This window comes from Camellia sinensis, unplaced genomic scaffold, assembly GCF_055761805.1.
Source record: "Camellia sinensis isolate YWXY unplaced genomic scaffold, ASM5576180v1 Unanchor11, whole genome shotgun sequence".
Lineage (NCBI taxonomy): Eukaryota > Viridiplantae > Streptophyta > Magnoliopsida > Ericales > Theaceae > Camellia > Camellia sinensis.
In genome coordinates this window covers 8472397-8487892 of record NW_028128989.1, presented here as the reverse complement: position 1 = coordinate 8487892, position 15496 = coordinate 8472397, and the positions used below count along the sequence as shown (strand labels likewise).

General features: G+C 33.6%; 1 protein-coding gene across 2 annotated transcripts; it reads right to left on the bottom strand.

The window, feature by feature from the left end:
• Positions 1-9429: 9429 nt before the first annotated feature.
• Positions 9430-15285, bottom strand: LOC114259223 (putative calcium-binding protein At1g02270). 2 transcript variants are annotated; one of them, XM_028199233.2, is made up of 10 exons: positions 14765-15285; positions 14546-14650; positions 14341-14446; positions 13440-13660; positions 13247-13323; positions 13032-13140; positions 12808-12933; positions 11240-11350; positions 11037-11144; positions 9430-10396 (listed from the first exon to the last, which is right to left on the bottom strand). In XM_028199233.2, exons 1-10 carry the CDS (start codon positions 14909-14911, stop codon positions 10154-10156), a joined length of 1353 nt encoding a protein of 450 aa, XP_028055034.2. In that variant the 5' UTR covers positions 14912-15285; the 3' UTR covers positions 9430-10153. The 2 variants fall into 2 exon arrangements, with proteins under 2 accessions (XP_028055034.2, XP_028055035.2); XM_028199234.2 differs by having other exon boundaries at positions 9430-10393; positions 14765-15269.
• Between the last annotated feature and the right edge of the window lie 211 nt (positions 15286-15496).

The following is a 15496-nucleotide window of genomic DNA, read 5'->3' as shown; positions in this document are numbered from 1 at the left end:
TTCTAGTGCAACCACATAAGCAAACTGAAGTTCTGAGCATGAAATATGGCATCAAAACACTTCAAAACCATACAGTTAATTATAAGTTTATAACTCCAATCTGTGTAATACACAAAGCCAATCAAAATAAAATACCAAGTATGAGATATGCTTAAACTACGATGTTAGTATGCCAATCACTTTTTATTTTTTCCTTTTTGACAAGTGCAGAACACAAACGACTTTTTAGCAAATCAATTGTTAGTATTAACATAAAAATTATGCTAAATTCTTAAATTCACTGCCTTCATTGTGCTAAGATCACTTCTTAATCAATTAGCTCATTCAAAGGAAACTGAACATAAACCCAAAGTACATACGGTGCAATAAAATTTAACATGAAAATATAAAGAAATTTGAAAAACGTCATTATTTAAAATTGTCAAAGGTACTTAGAGGTATAATCTTTAAGGAAATATGAATACCTGAGAAGTGAGAGGACAAACTAACTGTCATAACAATTTCTGAAAATTTTAGAAATACAATCTCCATGGCACAAACTAATATGCATATGCAAAATCAAAACAACAATAAAAACCACGTAATACTGTCAAAAGCAAACAGACTGCTTCAACCCATAATCCAAGAGAGTGATTGCTATATGGGTGAATTCCACTAATTGAACTCTGTCAGCCAATGAACCAACAAGTTAAGACATTCTAATGTGTATTTTATTCAAATACTCGGACTTGAATGGGGTTCTCATTTTCTTCCTTCCTAATTGGTTATGACAATAAACTGCTCCATCATCCTACCTCACTTATTTCTCATGATCGATTAGTAGCCAGCAATCGAAATCTGAAGCTTTCTAGTTTCAGATATCTAGCAAGAAAAGCTGACAAAACAACCTCACGTGTTAGTTTTGTTCTTTTGATAAGAGACGATAACATTATGGTAGCCAAAAAGGGGGTAACTCATCGACACACATTGTTCATATGATGGCATCTCTGCATATGTTGGGTAGTAATTAATGTCAATAACAACATACCTATCCTAATTCTAGCACCGCTAACGACATCAAAGTTGAAAGATGTAGCTTCAATTAGCCGCTGCAATGTCTTCCAAATTCATTATTTTGTAATAATTATCATCACTCTTTTATACAGTTAGCCAAATGTGAAACCAGAAAAAGAAAAAATAATAATAAATGGACTTCCAAACTACCCAATTTGTCCCCTACTTACCCTGGCAACAATTTCCTCTACACACGTTACATATTCTTTAACTATACATTTTAAGATTACCCATGGCTGAACAACTAAGCACTACCGTCACCACCAATAGCTTCCCAATCACTAGAGAGAGAGGGAAAAAAAAAAAAACCTCTTATCTTCTTCTCACTTCTCCAAACTACCTAATTTTTTCTCATTTTTTTGAAAGGCTTCAATGAATATATTAAAAAAACTACAATTATAAAAAATGAATAATTTTTTTTTCAAAATGTACTTTATATAAAAACTATATGTGGAATTTTTTTTTAAAAAAACTAAGCTACAGCCTCCGACAGGTCTAATAGTGTCCAAGCTTCCTTTTTAAATCAGTGACCAAATGTATTGGCCCTGCGCCTGGGAATAACATACTTAAACCAACACAAATTCTTCAAGAAAACATTAATAATAATACCGTTATCTTTGTTTCCACACGCATGCCTCGCTATGCTTGGCTTATGGAAATTTGATAATAATTTTTTTACATTAGCTAAGAATAAGATGCATCACAATGTACAATATTAGTATTATAATTCTCTTCTTAATTTACTCTATATTCCCCCTTAAAGTTCGTAATTTATCCATAATAACCAGCTCTCTTATCTTTTTATAAAATTAGAGCTCAATTCCCTACATTTCAAATCCATCTATCCAAACACAATCTTAATCTTCTGTTGCAATTTTATGTTGTGTTTTGGGGTTATTCTTCTTCTTCACTCTTTGTTTAGTTTTAAGTCAAATGTTGATTCTATTAAAGATCTGAATTTCATGTATCCAGTAGATCTTTGTTCATTTGGTCACATTAATATCCTTTAATGGCTAAATGGGATTTGCGATCTCAATTGCTCTGCCACACTGCTATTGCTCCCCCATTGTGCTTCCATTATAAATTTTAGGTTCCTATTTCTTCTCAATTTGTGATTAGTTATAATGAAATTTTGTTCTATGAATCTTACCCTTTGTTTGGATGGAGTGATATGGGAAGAAATGAAGAGGAACTAATAATGAAAACATTACAACTAATAATTGTAAACGTGGCACAATTATCTAGAGGATAACTTTCATAGATTCAGGAATTGCTTTGATTTTAGAAAGTAGTTACGTAAACAAATTATTGCACTACAAATCACAAATACTAGTACAAGATTATGGGGGGGGAAAATTACTGCACTACAAACTGCTTGAATTTTGGCCCACCAATAGTCAAGTGCTGTGAACAAACCCGTCTCTTGGTCGTACCCAAGCCTTGTCAAGCCTTGGCTAGCATTCTCCAGTTTCTTCCATGCAACCCAATCTTTCTTCAAGTTGTCATATTTGTTTTTCATTTGTTTGGCCAAATGTAGCAGCCTAGTTTTGTCCAAAAACTTGTTGGCAACGTTCTTATACCCAATTATCGATAATCCGCACGGTTGTTATGAGGTGACGAACGATTCGTTGCCATGAGCAATGCGATTGGTCTAGCAAGAGTGATGAGCAATGCAATCCTGCTTCTAAAGTTAATGATGTATCAGTTTAATAAAATTTGAGTATATGTTTTTCATGTCCACATCCGAAACCCAAGTCCATAAACAATTAATGAAGTTCTACATATACTAGTACAAAACGCCAAAAGACAAAGACCGTTTTTATAACACGTGCAGAAATATTATGTAATATAGGACGAACACATTACTGACATCAACTACATAGGTGATACAAAAGAAAATGCACATGTGACAACATCCATGACAATGCATCACATACAAACAATAGCACAAAAACAACGACGCACAAAACACTGACTACAGTCCTAAGCATACGTAGGCTCTGATTTATGCTAACAACGTTTGCACATAACCCCATATCGATAACATTAGGTGGGTGGCCAATAGCAAATCTTTCGCTGTGAAACTCGTCATAACAACCAACCCACGTAATATATCGTTGTCATACAAAAGTGAAACAGATAGTTAGACTGCATGATATACGACATAACGACAAATGAACAACCACATGACTAACTACATAAGAGAGGGGCAACACAAACGCACCGTACGACTAGGGCAAACGTAGTAAGCACAACCTGGGTTTTTGACAAATCTGAAAATCTTGACAACACAATATTCAAAGCCACATGCACACATCTTCGGTGGCCATAACGAAATGGCAGCTGACATAGAGGACACTATCTCTATAATCTTTCTTTTTTTTTTTGTTTTTTGGTTGCCGACTAGTCAATCTGTTTTAAGCTACAAAACAGAATCTATAGTTGGGTCAACGATGTTTTGGCATTGGTTTGATTATTTTCATTGATTTGTGACATTCACATTCGTTAGTTGCATTCGTTGTGTTTCTTAGGTATTATATGTTACACGAACAAGTTGATTGTGTTGTCGCAGGTACCAAAAAAAAAAAAAAACAAACAAACAAACAAAAAGCAGACACACACACACACACACACACAAAAAAGAAAAAAAAAAGAGACACACTCTCAACTTATGAGAAGCATATGTTAAAAATTGAATGGGATGTCAATATGGGTAGTTTTGAAAATGGTTGAGTTTGTTTAATTTTTTGTGTGGCCAATAATAGATAAAGAGCTGAGATGCATAAATACAAGAACTACCAAGGCTATGAAGCAGTCCATGCAATTCCTGTTAGGCTTATGTGGACAAATTTAAACCGCTAGACATGAATTAAATTAAATTTAATAAAAGGTTATGTACTAAAACTAGAGATTACTATTTGGCATGAAATATGAGATGGCATTCAATTTGGATTTTGAAATTCTGAATGAATTTATGAACATAAATGAACAAAGAGATCAAGCCAAACTAAGGATTTATTGGGTGTAATGTTTGTCAAGTTAAAACTTGGTAAATTAATACATTTAAGCTAAAAGTAAAATTTCTCAAGCTTCCCAGTAAGTAACAACTACAGTAATCATGAAAACATTTTATTTAACAAACAAGAACCCTACATGGGGGGTAGGGATAACCTCTAACAATCAAGTTTCATAGCAATGTACATTTTTATAACACAAGCATTTATCCTCTGTTTTCGATTTTTTTTTTTTTTTTTTTTTTTCTACAGTGATCAATAGAAAGCCGCCAATAACAACAGCGTGAGAAGGAAATAGCAGAACAGAGATGGATTTGTTTGTCTGTGTTCACAGAACACCGAAGCCAAAAGTCAAAAATACAACATGAAAAAGGATAGGATTTGACAAGTGGGAGCCAATATCGAGCAATATTACAACATACAAGTGTTATACAACAGTTGATCCCTTCTTTTTGGATCCAATTTTCCATGAAAATGGTTCTAAAAATAATTGTAACCAAACAACAACAGAGGAGGGTTTTTGGGCTTACCTGATGCTGCAGATCCAGCATCGACGAGGACGTGGACAAGGACTCCGGAGGCAGCATCGGCGGCCGATTGTTTGTCGTGGGTTGTTGGAGGGAGTTGTAAAGAAGAGCAGCGGCGAAAAGGAGGAAATGACAACAGAGACGAGAATGAGGAAATGAGCAAGTGTTTTGCCCTAGCCCCCAAATTTGTTAACATGGAGGGTAGTTACGTAATTTCATAGGTTTGCGTTTTTGTCACTTCCCAAATAGTTTTGTTGTGTTTATAGCTGGCCATGGCTTTTTTCCTCTTGCTTCAAAACGTAGTTTTTTACTCTCTTCCCAAATGGCCACTAAGTAAGATGTTCATTTTTAATAATTGTATAGATATATGTACACATCACAATACCCAAGTAAAATATATGAGTAATGCTATGGTACACCCCTTAAAGGATATGGAACATATGAAAATTATGTTATTTATGAGTTTGATTATCACAAATAATATCACTCAATACTATGAGAGTCATAATTTAAATAAAAAAAAAGTTATAACCAAATATTACATGAGATACAATCAAATAACTCTTAAATTATAATTAATATCACAATATATTATAACTGACAATACAATAAATTATAATTAAAAACATAAAATTTATAACATATGGTACATATAAATTTTTTTGTTATTTTTAATTATTGTGGTCTATCTTAAGAAGATGGTTAAATATTGATTTTTTAATTTTTTTTAATTTAAAAAAAATATATATAAAAGATATAAAAGATGATATAGCCTCCGTTTGGCAAGAGTTAAACGGGGTTTTTTTGGCTATTTTAGTCACAAAAGACAAAATAGGCTATTTTAGCCACAAAAAACAAAATATTACATCCAACCCATAATCATTACATTCTTTTCTCACAAAAAAAGCCAAAAAAGCCAAAAAGTCAAAAAGCCCTTCCCAAACCAAACTTTTTAGCCCAGGCTAAAATAGCCAAAAAAGTCAAAAAGCCAAAAAGCCAACCCACTTCCCAAACGGAGGCATAATTTAAAATAAATTAAAAAGGGACTTTTGATCACCATCCACTTCTCAAAAAGTCCTATCCACGAGTAAAGTCAAGTTTGGTTATTCTAAATAAGTACACATTTTTTATCTTTTTATCTTTTTTTCATTACATCATCTCTCTATTTTTTTGTACATCTTTTCGTAAAAAGATAAAAAGTACGCTTATTTAAGTCATTCCAAACAATTTCTAATTTTTTTTTTTATATTTTAATAATTACCTGTTACTGTTTCTGTTGCTATGGGCCCTTGGGATCGATCATTGGTGGGGACTGCTGGAGAGTCGTGCCCTCCAAGTTTTAGGTGTAAACACCGAGAATTGTACGTGAAAAGGGCAAAAGCACCTATTACGATTATCATTAGAGTTTTAAGAATCTCTTCCGGTGAATAATGAAGTTTTGTGGAAAATACAAAAGTGGGTCCCATTGATATCTAAAGCTTTCAATTTCTCTCCTCCTATCTCGTCTTTTGGTGGTGGTGGTGGAGAGGAGGATTTGGATGAGAATCATCGTCCACCATTTTGATGTTGTCATCCTTTTTAATTGTACCCTGAAAAGCGAGAGTGAGGCAAAATGGAACTTTGAAGCACGTCTTTCACCACAAACTCTCATACATTGGTTTTGTTTGGTGGAACTGTTAAAATAAATTATAAATTATAACTTAACAGATTATAAATTATGATTTTAATTAGAAGTTACTAATCTATTTAGTATAGTTGTTGAATTATAGATTTAAATTACTATGTAATGTTTGTTAAATAAGTTGTGAAGTAACTTTTTTAATTAATTTTTATTTTTTATTATTCATTATTTGTCTACATTTCTCATAAAAAATAATAATAATATTTTATAGTCCATTTGTGTCTTTTTATATTTTTAAAAAAATAAAAAATAAAAAAATCTAAGAGTATAATCGTGAATTAATATGTCCACAGCAGAAACTGATAATCAGAAGTAAGGGGTGAGCAGTTTCTCAGAATCAGCTTTTTTCACTTAAAATAAGTTGTTAGAATCGGAAGCTGTTTGAAATAAGTTTAACCAAACAGTCCAAAATAAATTTTTAAAAGTCAGAAGCCATAAGCCAAACACCCCCATTGCTGGCCTATATTGACGGTGTTTGGGAAGAATTTTTTTATTATTTTTTTTATTAAAAGATAAATTGATTATAAAATTAAAAAAAAAATTTAAACAAAATATCACATCAAATTCTATAATCATTTTTTTTCTTCTCTCACAAACATCACATCCAATTATAAAAAAAAAACTAACTATCTTCTCAAACACAAAAAAAAATTTCTCCAATAATATCCTACAACTGAAAAAATTTATAAAAAAATCTACTTTCCAAACACCCACATTATCCTACCATCTATTATGACGGAGAAAAAAGGGCAAAAAGAAACTTGTTTTGAATGGGCTAAGGGTCACTGTTGTGCTCTTTGACACAACAGTGATTATTATGTTTTAATTTAAGGTGTATTATGAATTTATTATTATGATCCAAACTGTTCATTTTGTAGGGTTTGTTGAGTACTTCGTACCTACCAAAAATTATATTAATCGGATATCAATAACTATATGATCGATAATCAAAAAAATAAATAATAAATTTTTATTTTGAGAAATAGAATAAAAAATATTCAATTCGATCATATAGTTATTGATATCTGATTAATATGATTTTTGGTAGGCACGAAATACTCAATAAACTCTACAAAATGAACGGTTCAGGTCATAAAAATAAATTTATAATATACTTCAAATTAAGACACAACAATCAAGCACAGTGACCCTTGACCCCTTTTGAATAGCCTTATTATTGATAGAGAGCATTTATCAAGTTAAGAGAGAATTGGCCTATTTAGACCTGGTTTGGCGAGGGGTTTTTTTAATTAAAAAGTCAAAAAATTACTAAAAAAAATTAAAAAGCCAACAATTTATACTAAAAAATATTTCATTTTCTCTCTACTTTTTACATATCTTTTCGTAAAAAACTAAAAAGTCATCTCATACATACTAATTTTTTTTTACATCATATTTTAGCCAAAAAAGCTAAGAATTTACTAAAAAAGTCTGTTCCCAAACGAGGCCTTAGTACAATTTATGACATTGCTTATAATTTTTTTTTTTTTAATTTTGGGTCAAAATATTTGGTATAAGTTTTGTTTATTATTAACTTAAATAAATTGATAAATTTAATTATTAAAGAATAAACAAAGAGATGCTTTTAGTGTATATTTTTTAATGATCAACTTTTAATTTCTAAAAAACCACAAAAAATATGTTTCTTAAAAAACAATGATAAGAAAGCAAGTCAATGACATTTTTTTCTTCACCCCATCTTGTTTTAAACTGCCCCATCCTAATTATGTTTATTACAACTTTTGTATGTATAATATATAATTTAATTTTGTAAATATAGTAAATCTAAACATCAAAATTAACCCGGTCATTTCCAATTATATTTAGTACTGATATTTCTTAGGTTGCAAAATTAATCTGTCTTAGTCACCTCACTGATTTTCCCTAATATGATTTGGGCCTAAGGCAGGACACTACAAATCTATTCCCACCCCCGTCGATTTGCTTTTCCTTGATATGATTCAAGATAGGGTGAATTCATCCCCTTTGTTCTTTAGGCTAGATAAATTTTTACGTTGCTTTATTTGTGGAAAGTGGCTTTTTAATTGTATTTATAAGTCCTTTCAAACATGTCTTGAATTTTGATATATATTTCTTCTTCTTCTTTTTTTATTAAAAAAAAAAAAAAAAACAAACAAACAAACTTAAAAAGGCAAAAACCTAATCTCACACATTGAGTGATCTTTGGTGTCATCTTCCTTCAATAGAGTAATGGAGGTTTCCAACTTTAGCTCACTTTAGTATATCCTATATTCAAAAATATTATAACATATTATAATATAATAAATCATCTGATTTGCCTAAATAACAATGTCACAACTTTTAGGTTAGCAAGAATGAGAATTTGTCTATCACTTTTGTTAACTTTTTAGCTCTCTTATTGTTTATCCTTTCATATGACTACTAAACTTTGTCTGTTGCATCTCACTGGTTCTAAATGCTACACTTTCAAAAGCTCAATTGAAGCAATCAACAAAGCTTTAACATTGTCATAAAGGTCAAAGGCTTGACCCCTCCACAAAAAAGGCTCCAAAAGGTTTCAACTCTATGCTCTAATACTCGCTCACCAATCAAAGTTGAGAGTGAGAAAGAGAGAGAGACCAATTCACAGGCTTACTAGTGTCAGTTTTTTTTCCTTCTCAATTTTTCTGTGTATAAACAATTGTAGAACTTGAACCAATCATCACATCTTTCTCCATCTCCCGTCACAAATAATCTCCCAATCGTATTGTTGTAATGTTAGATCTTGACAAGTATGAAACATTAACAACTCAATCACAAAATATAATTTTTGATATTTTTCGAATTTGGAGTGACGGTATTTTTTTTTATTTTTGCACTTGTAACATGTTATCTCTTGATATTTTTGTAATCTCTTATAAACCTTCTAATCATAGTGAAATCACAACAATCATGGATGTAACTCTAATTTATGATGAATCACGTAAATTTTGTGTTCTTTGTGTGCATGTGATTTATCGTTCTTATGTGTATTGTTTTCCTTTGTATTTCGTGTCTCACCAATCTTGATGAAAGGTTATGAATTCTTACCAATTCACACAATCAAATCCAAAGAGTATCATTGTGTGATAAAAAGGTAGTTTGGAGCAAGAAAGAATGGGGACAAAATCAAAATACAAAGTACAATATCAGATTAGAAACATCGGATTGAACTAATGTTCACAACCCCCCATGTAAAATTCAGTTGGTTTTAGCTTCAATTGGAACATGAAATCAATTGTCCTAGAGGAAAATCAAACACTTTTAACAGAATGCTAGTATGCTACTGCTGGATTACTCCTTCAAGCAGTCAAAATACAAGAATCTATACAAAGTATACAATATTTACCCCCTTACTTTAAAAAGATGACTGTTATACCAACCCACAAGGTTATTTCCACAATGCATATACAAAATATTTTTTGTTTTTGTTTTTGTTTTTTCTGTTTTGAAAAGTTTCTACCTAAGTCCAGATCATTAGGCCAGGTCCCCCCCTTCCCCCAAAGCCCATGCTCCAAACAAAGCTACAACCGAGCTGAGCACCCAAAGGGGTGGCAGGAAGTATGTCTGTTATTGCTATTTTCTATACTTTTCACAGCAGAAATGCTAACCTTTCCATCGCTTAAAGCAACCAACAGAGGATTTAACCAAGGCAGCGTATCCTAAACAAGTAGTGGCGAAATATGCAATCTGCTCCCTATCGCAAAGTTTATCAGGACTGATGCTTGCAAAAAGTACGAGAGAATGATATTCCCAAGCCTGGCCCAATGGCCCATATCAAGCCCGATATTCATCAACCCATCCCTCGAACTTTCTCTTTCCATTCTTTCATCGAAAAATGGTGTGCACCAGACATCTAGGGTGTACAACAAGGTTCGTCAGGATACGAGTGAAGGACAAGGCATTCTTACGGGTGAGAACACCACAGTGAGTCGGGCATGATCTGAAAGAGAAAAGTCTTCGGGCCACGTTCCTTTCTCTACTTCAGTGGGGAAGAGAACTGCATTCTTCACACTGAAACCTATGGCTTGTCCCATGTTGTTGTCCACAACATTATCTTCCCAGACCTCATTACTTATTTCGTCTCTTTGGTCTGACCAAGTTGGATTCCAAATTCGCTGCTGTAACACAATTATTGAATAACATAAGCACCACATTTCATTTTTTTTTTTAATAGATAAATAAGGTCACATGTTAAAAAACTCAACAAATTTATTTCCATAACTAGGAAACATGAGTGAAGAAGCAATTCAGAAGTGGGAGAGGGCTTATGCCACATGTAGGGATGGCAACGGAAAGGTATGGGTCAGAAGACCCCTACGCCTGACGCTACCCGTTAGACCTCTCCCCCATCCCCACCCCCACCCCACCCTGCCCTGTTTAGTTTAAAACATACATTATCAATAATGAATTCGTCATTGATCTGTAGTGGGATTGCAGAGCAAAGGGAGCGACAGAATATGTGCAGTATATATAGTACGTGGAATAGATTGAAGGGAAAAGACCCTAAAAAATCATTTTGTGTGATAAAAAATGAAAATATAATTGGGGCAGTAGGTTGGGGTTACTGTTACCTCACCCTTGGCCCTAACCTTATTCAGATTTTCATTTCTACCTCCGAACTTGACCCTACCCTACCATATTAAGAAACCCCCAAACCTGTTCCATTAGGGTCTGGGAGGGTTGGGTTTTTTTCCCCCCTATCCCTCGTCACATATAGATAAATGCAAAGTCAACAAAAATTTGATGAACATAAGTTACCTGAAATTTTTTATAATCAATCACACCGTTTCCATCAATGTCTGCTTGCACCCACAAGTCGTGTGCCCCTTCAACACTAAGTCCATGGGAATGGCCAATCAAATTAAGCTGAATCGGTTACAAGAAATTAGTAAGTTTAGCTTCTCTCTGGAAGAAAAATTATATAAAGAAAAAGAACATGTTGAATCATGGAATGATCATACCTGTCGTAGTGCTTCACAGAAACCAGCATAAGTAATGTAATCACCATTGCTATCAGCCTTCAGAAAGGCAAATGCATCATGCTCTGTCAGGGAGGCTCGCCGAAGTAGATACTGAAAGTGATGAAATTCATCAGTATTAGAGATAGCAAGCACAGATGATATTTTTGTTATTAACACCAAGAAAAATTGAAAGATTCAAGTAATTAATGGAAAACATATCTCTTCCAATTCTATACAATTTTCTGAGAATATGAGAGAACACAAAAAACTAATGTTACATGAGCATACAAATATCTATAGACACTCCTAGAGTCCTAACTTGATGATACTATTCTGTCGTTAGGAAGATTAGCAGGTGTCAATCTTTAACTGAAGAATTTGATTGTATGGGCCAATCTCATACCTCAGATACAACTCTTTCTTGCTTTCTAGAAAAAAAGTAATATTATGAAAAAAGGAGGTTTTGCAAATTTGGACATTATGTGAAGTGGAAAGAAGGGAAAATAAAGGGGAGAAATCCTCCAGGATTGTTGAATACTGAGACCATTCCCGCTTTTCCACGATTAACTAACTCCCTGATAACCCAATTCACCATTTATCATGCCTGTTCCAACAAAAGATCAATTTGGTGATGGTTTAGCATCCCATTGTAAAGGGTTTGCGAATTGGTAGGATTGATGAGAGTAATGGAATCACTTGTATGCCCGAGTGCCAAAAAATGGAAAGATTGAGCAGAATACTTAAATGCAGGACTTATTATTTATTATTTTTACTTTTTTAATTCAAAGCACAGGAAAGAAAAGAAGAATATTACAAACCCATGGACCAAAATAGTCTCTCTCCAACAGCAGATAACCCATGGTTTTAAAACGGTCTCCGGAGATGCATCGGCATTGGTCGCAGTGCAATAGTATCGGGACTATCAAAACAAGTGATATGTGTCAAGAATTGGGTGTCTAAATTGTGGATTTTTAATCATCAGCATCAGCCTCAAAAAAGAGGCTTATAGCAACCAAATAGGTCATATCAGCTGCTGTGAACCAGGGGATTGGCTGTTAATTAGCTGCTCATGAATCGGATGAGCCGATATGCATTGGGAAATAGTCAATAGCCATGTGATTTTCATTCCAACTAGAATACTGGGGTGTATCGGCATTGGAAGGACAAAAACCTGATATGTATCAGTCGATATTTAAAACCATGCTATGACTACGTGACTTTTAACTAGATTGGTGAGGCATAACTATATCCACAGCCATCTTTAATATAATTCATACTAACATTGAAATGTAGTCATTTGATAAACATACATAAATTTCTACCTCCATCATGAGCACGCACGAATGGACCCACAAGATCACATCTCAAAGAACTGGCAGTTTTCCTGCCAGCATTACCAAGAAATGAAACTATATGGGATGACCTCAGGTAGAAATGACAGCTTTTATTATTTCACTCAAGGCACAATTCTCTCTACTACAGTTACTCAACTTTTTGTGTTAAGAATTGCAAATAAAGATCTACCAAGAGAACCATGGATGCGAAGATAGTAAAGATCGGGTGCTCACCTTGAACATGCCAAATACTGCTTTGCTCCAACTTGTTTTTAGTAGTTTCCGATATCTATTAGGATTAAGAAGCCATATGAAATCTACACCACATATATTCCCCCGATGATTACGGTGGCTAATCCACTGCACGAAAATATAATAATCAGGAGAAATAAATTAAGCGTTGAATAATGTTATGCCGAAAGTGATTGAGATTATCAGTGCAGGTAGGTAATAACCACCTTCTGTGCATCTGCATCAGCGTACTGATGGGCTGTATCGTACGATGAAACAAATCCTTGAGATCTAAGGAACTTGTAAACATGGCCTCGCTTGCTCCCATTCCAATCACTGACCATGTAAAAAAAAGCACAATAATGAAAATAAGTGATTATTTTTCAATTTTGAATTTTGGCAGAGACTTGTCAAGGTATGAGGTAAGAAATAGTACACTTACCCGCATAGTATGATGGGCAAAGGATTAAGCTTCTTTTCTTTCTGATAAGATTCCACATACTGCAAGATTTTGTAGACCTATCGCAAGACATATGAAAATTGAAACACAAATCATGATTGAAACAAATAGATAATGACTAGGACGAAATATTAATGAACACTAACAGAAGAGCTAATTGAAGAAATTAAACTACCTGATCCAATCGTATAATGCACAAAGTTGAATCATGTGGAAATAATAGGTGGGTATTCACAATGAGGATTTCTTGTCGAACATTGTTGCTTTGACATTGTGAAAAGGGTGCAACCAAATCAACATGTAATAGCTGGGCAACGCGGTCTCCAATATCATTGAATAGCAACTCTCGATGGTTTAAAACTCTAAAGTAGTCTTTATGCACGGAAGTCAGCAGACCTGTTAAATTCCAACAAGAACATCTTCGGCAAATGAAAACAAAAAAATGTCATGTCTACTAAAAAATAGATTATATAACTGATCAAGCAGGCTGAAACATAAATGAAAACCCTGAAATTTATTGAAATAGCAAAACAGAATTCAAGATTCTTGAATTTGTTAATATATAATGACCCTGCACGGGTAAAATTTTCTAAACTGAATAGAGGTTCAGTCCATACAAACAGAGCCAGAGAGAGGTGGCCCCAAAAAGATTCATATTTAAATATATTTCCATTGTAAATCCATGAAACATAATATTTTATGCACCAACATCTCTCGAAAAAATATATTTCCATTGATAATTCTTGCTCTGCCACTCCATAAACCCTCCTAAAATACCATGTCTTTGTTGTTCTTTTCCCCGCACAAAAATCATGCTTTGTGGCAACTTCTAATGAACAAATTTGATTTAAATAGGATTTCCACAAACAACAAAATCAAGAGACACATTTCGACCAATATTATACATGCATCCGGTAAGCAACTTTGCAAATCCAAAAGAAAGCATGCTACAGCCAATTCATTATGGTTCATTCCTATACATATTTCTTTAGATTCTAAATCAAAATGTAAAATTTGTAACCAATCAGATAGATTCAATAAAATTGAATTTTATGAAAAAAGATAAAAGAACATACCATCGCCGCGGTTGTTGGTGCGTGCGAGCTTGAAATTGATATAACCAGCATCCCCAAGTCTCCTTTCATACATGTTAACAAGCTCTTCGTTTCCAACCCAAAACTCCTGTCAAAACCCACATCACAATTTCACATTCTAGTAACCAAAACGATTAAAATTTTTGAAAACCATCCATCAACAATCAACAAAAAAGCAAAAGCAAACCTGAAGACAAATAATTGAAGATCGTTCGCACAACAACCAATCCAATATTCTTTGGTTCCTGTTCAGCCAATATGCTCTGAAATCACTTTCTCGGCAGCTCTGGTCCTGTTCTTTCCACACACACACACACACACACACCCAAAAAAAAAAAAAACATCATGATTTAGAAATCTAATGACAATGGCGAATTAAAAGATTGAAAATAACAAAAAAAATTACATCTTTATCGAGTCTGTTGTAAATGGGGGCGAGAATATTGAAGGTGGTACAAGAAATCGAAGATGGGTCGGCAATTGAGGAAGCAATCGCATAACTTCCTATTTTTGATAGCCTACCCTTCATTATCCCCCTATTCTTCCTACCCATTTCAATAGATGGCAATATATATGTATGTATATATATATATATGCAGAAACAGAGATGATTTGGTGAAATGACAAGAGAGAGAAGGGAATCAAAGAATCCGAGGATTGTTGGTTGGTGGGTTGGTTAACGGGTAGAAAAAGATGAACACAAGGAACAACAATGTCTTATTCTCTGATATAATACCACGAATGGAGACGAATCTTTGAGAGACAGAAGGTTGAGAGAGGGAGAGAGCCAGACAGAGAGAGAGAGTCTGGAAACAATAGAGAGAGAGAGAGACGGCGCGTGTGTTTTACAGAGAGAGAGAGAGAGAGAGATGATGAGTTTTATGGTAATTTATGGTCTTTAAATTTGTGCCTGTCATAGCATAAATCGCCGCCGCCCAAATTAACCCAATCCCATGGTGCTAAAAAAAGTAATATTTATATATTTGAAAAAAAAAATGTAAAATTTACAAAATGTGTTTTTTAAAAGACACTGCCTTTGGTCTAGTTTAAGATCGGACTGAATTGTACTGTTGAGTTCGTGGAGATTTATCATGGATTTCGTTTTAATAATTTGAACTGTTCTCGTTGAGTATTATAT

Excerpts from the sequence above, each read along its gene's own strand:
- LOC114259223 (XM_028199233.2), bottom strand. The coding sequence starts at position 14,911 with ATGGGTAGGAAGAATAGGGGGATAATGAAGGGTAGGCTATCAAAAATA. Across the intron at positions 11,351-12,807 it reads CAGTATTTGGCATGTTCAAG|TATCTACTTCGGCGAGCCTC; the intron begins GTGAGCACCCGA and ends CATCACTTTCAG. Across the intron at positions 11,145-11,239 it reads TCTGTGAAGCACTACGACAG|CTTAATTTGATTGGCCATTC; the intron begins GTATGATCATTC and ends TAACCGATTCAG.